The sequence below is a fragment of the Austrofundulus limnaeus genome, unplaced genomic scaffold (genome assembly GCF_001266775.1).
Source record: "Austrofundulus limnaeus strain Quisiro unplaced genomic scaffold, Austrofundulus_limnaeus-1.0 Scaffold23, whole genome shotgun sequence".
Lineage (NCBI taxonomy): Eukaryota > Metazoa > Chordata > Actinopteri > Cyprinodontiformes > Rivulidae > Austrofundulus > Austrofundulus limnaeus.
Window position 1 is genome coordinate 3,583,306 of NW_013952425.1, and position 2,005 is coordinate 3,585,310.

At 39.5% G+C, this 2,005-nt stretch overlaps 1 protein-coding gene across 1 annotated transcript in view; it reads right to left on the reverse strand.

The window, feature by feature from the left end:
• The window catches only part of LOC106514885 (oxysterol-binding protein-related protein 1), a gene marked incomplete in the record, with an annotated part of 104,287 nt that overhangs the window by 39,956 nt on the left and 62,326 nt on the right, over nt 1–2,005 (reverse strand). The window contains 1 exon segment of the mRNA XM_014004417.1: nt 674–851. Coding sequence (XP_013859871.1) covers nt 674–851 — 178 coding nt within the window.

Here is a 2,005-nt window from a genome sequence, read left to right on the forward strand (position 1 = left end):
GTGTACTCAGACCAGTAATATTTGGGGTCACAAGTTTTTGCCATGGATATTTTTTGGGTCAGAAGATAAAAAGTTTGGGAACCACTGGTCTACACCACGTGTCAAACTCAAGRTCCCCGTGTGGCCCGCCAGAACAGCATTGTACACTGAAGTATAAAGTAAATACTATCGTAAATAGTATTTTAATATATGAAGTGAAATAAATAAAGTGTAAAGTTTACTCCATCATAAAAGTACTGTATTATAGTATATTTAAAGTTTACACCATCACAAGAGTATTGTATAGTGAAGTAAAATATATATAAAATGAGAGCTTACTGTAAGTAATTTAAAAACTTGTTTCATGTGAGCTGAACTGGAGTCTGGACCGAGGGATCAGCCAACATGAGCTCACACTGCTAACTGGTTGTTGCATTATCAATATTTAAGAGTGTGACACAGAGCTCAGGCTGTTCAATACAAGCCTTCAGCAGGCGGGCCCTCACTCTAAATTATTCATACTATGAAGTGGAAAGACCTGAGAGAGGACAGAGGAAACAAATGATCCTGAACAAAACAAAACTCTTGAAGCAGCAAAAAAAGTCTAAAACAACAGCAGAGCGCAGTAAGAACAGTATCTTAGAGCAGAGATAAAAACTTGGGGGAGGGGGTGGGAGCACATTGCACTGCTGACCTATGCTTTGTTATCCCGTTCGGTTGAGCCCCGTCCCCGTCTCCATGGTGGTCCTCCTGCAGCATGCTGCTGGCGGGGCTGCAGAGCCTGACGGAGCGTTTGTCCTCCTCCTCGTCCTCTTCTAAGGAATGGCTGTCCACCGTCTCGAAGCCGCTCAGAGAGAGCTCAGAGGCTGATTCTGACAGAGACCAACACGTGGACATAATGAAGTGCATGTGCAGCATGGTTTCAAAGGCTGATTACATGAGAGCTGCTGAAGAGCACAAAAAAGAAACTGTTAATTAAATAAGGAAGATATTTTAAGCCTGACTGACAAGTCTGAGCCAAAAAAGCTCTTTGAAAAACTCTTTTTATATGAAAGGAAACTTTGTAATCAGTTTTATTATATTTGAGCCACTTTATTTTTATTTGATCTTTAAAACTTTTTTGATCCCTAAAAAAAGAGTTTTTTAATTTGTCTTTTGTCTTCTTCCCAACACAGCCTCTGACAGAAGAGACTGACAGCATCTTGGATCATCACAGCCAACATTTACATTCTTATTATTTCCAGTCCCCAATCAGGTCACGTGTTATCTGTCTGTTAGCAAAATTTATCTCTCAACATTGAAACTATTCCTATGAAACACTAGAGGTACGACTACAACTTTWGCYTTTAGAGTCAACCCTATTCAAGCTAACTGTGCTTAGAAAACACAGAACTGCTGGGACTACAGTCTGGTGTGGTTTTAGCTGACCTCATCCGCAACACATTCTTTAATTTTTGTTAATTTCTTTTGTAACATGCTGAAACAGACATCGCCTCACAGAACACTGCTTTTATTATAACAAGAAATGTGGAAATTGTTTAAATGCTGTTTGGAGGTTGTTTACAACCTAAAATGTCAAAGTCTCCTGTGAGGCTTCAACATTTGGTCGTCACCTAAACCCAATTCATACCTTGGTCCTAAAGCCAACCCCCAACCCATCCCAATGGCATTTTAACCAAACGGGAACTCGACTTTTGTCCCCAAATCCACCAGTTGTCCCCAAAGGTAGGCATTTTGTCTTAAAATTGATTTGATTTCATTTGATTTATTGATTTAACAGGAAAAGATTACTAAAAATCAAGCCTGACTCAGCATAACTGCTGTTTTACAGCAGGTTCCTGTTCTGCAGCACATAAAACACTCAGAAATACAGCAACACAATCACATCATTATACACCATAGACACAAAGACAAACAAGCATAACAAATTTCAAAAAGGCAGCATTTGTGAAATAGTACGTCTAAATATGAGCACAACAAAAAGTGTCCAGCAGATGGCAGACAAGATTCTTCTTAAAGGGCTGTA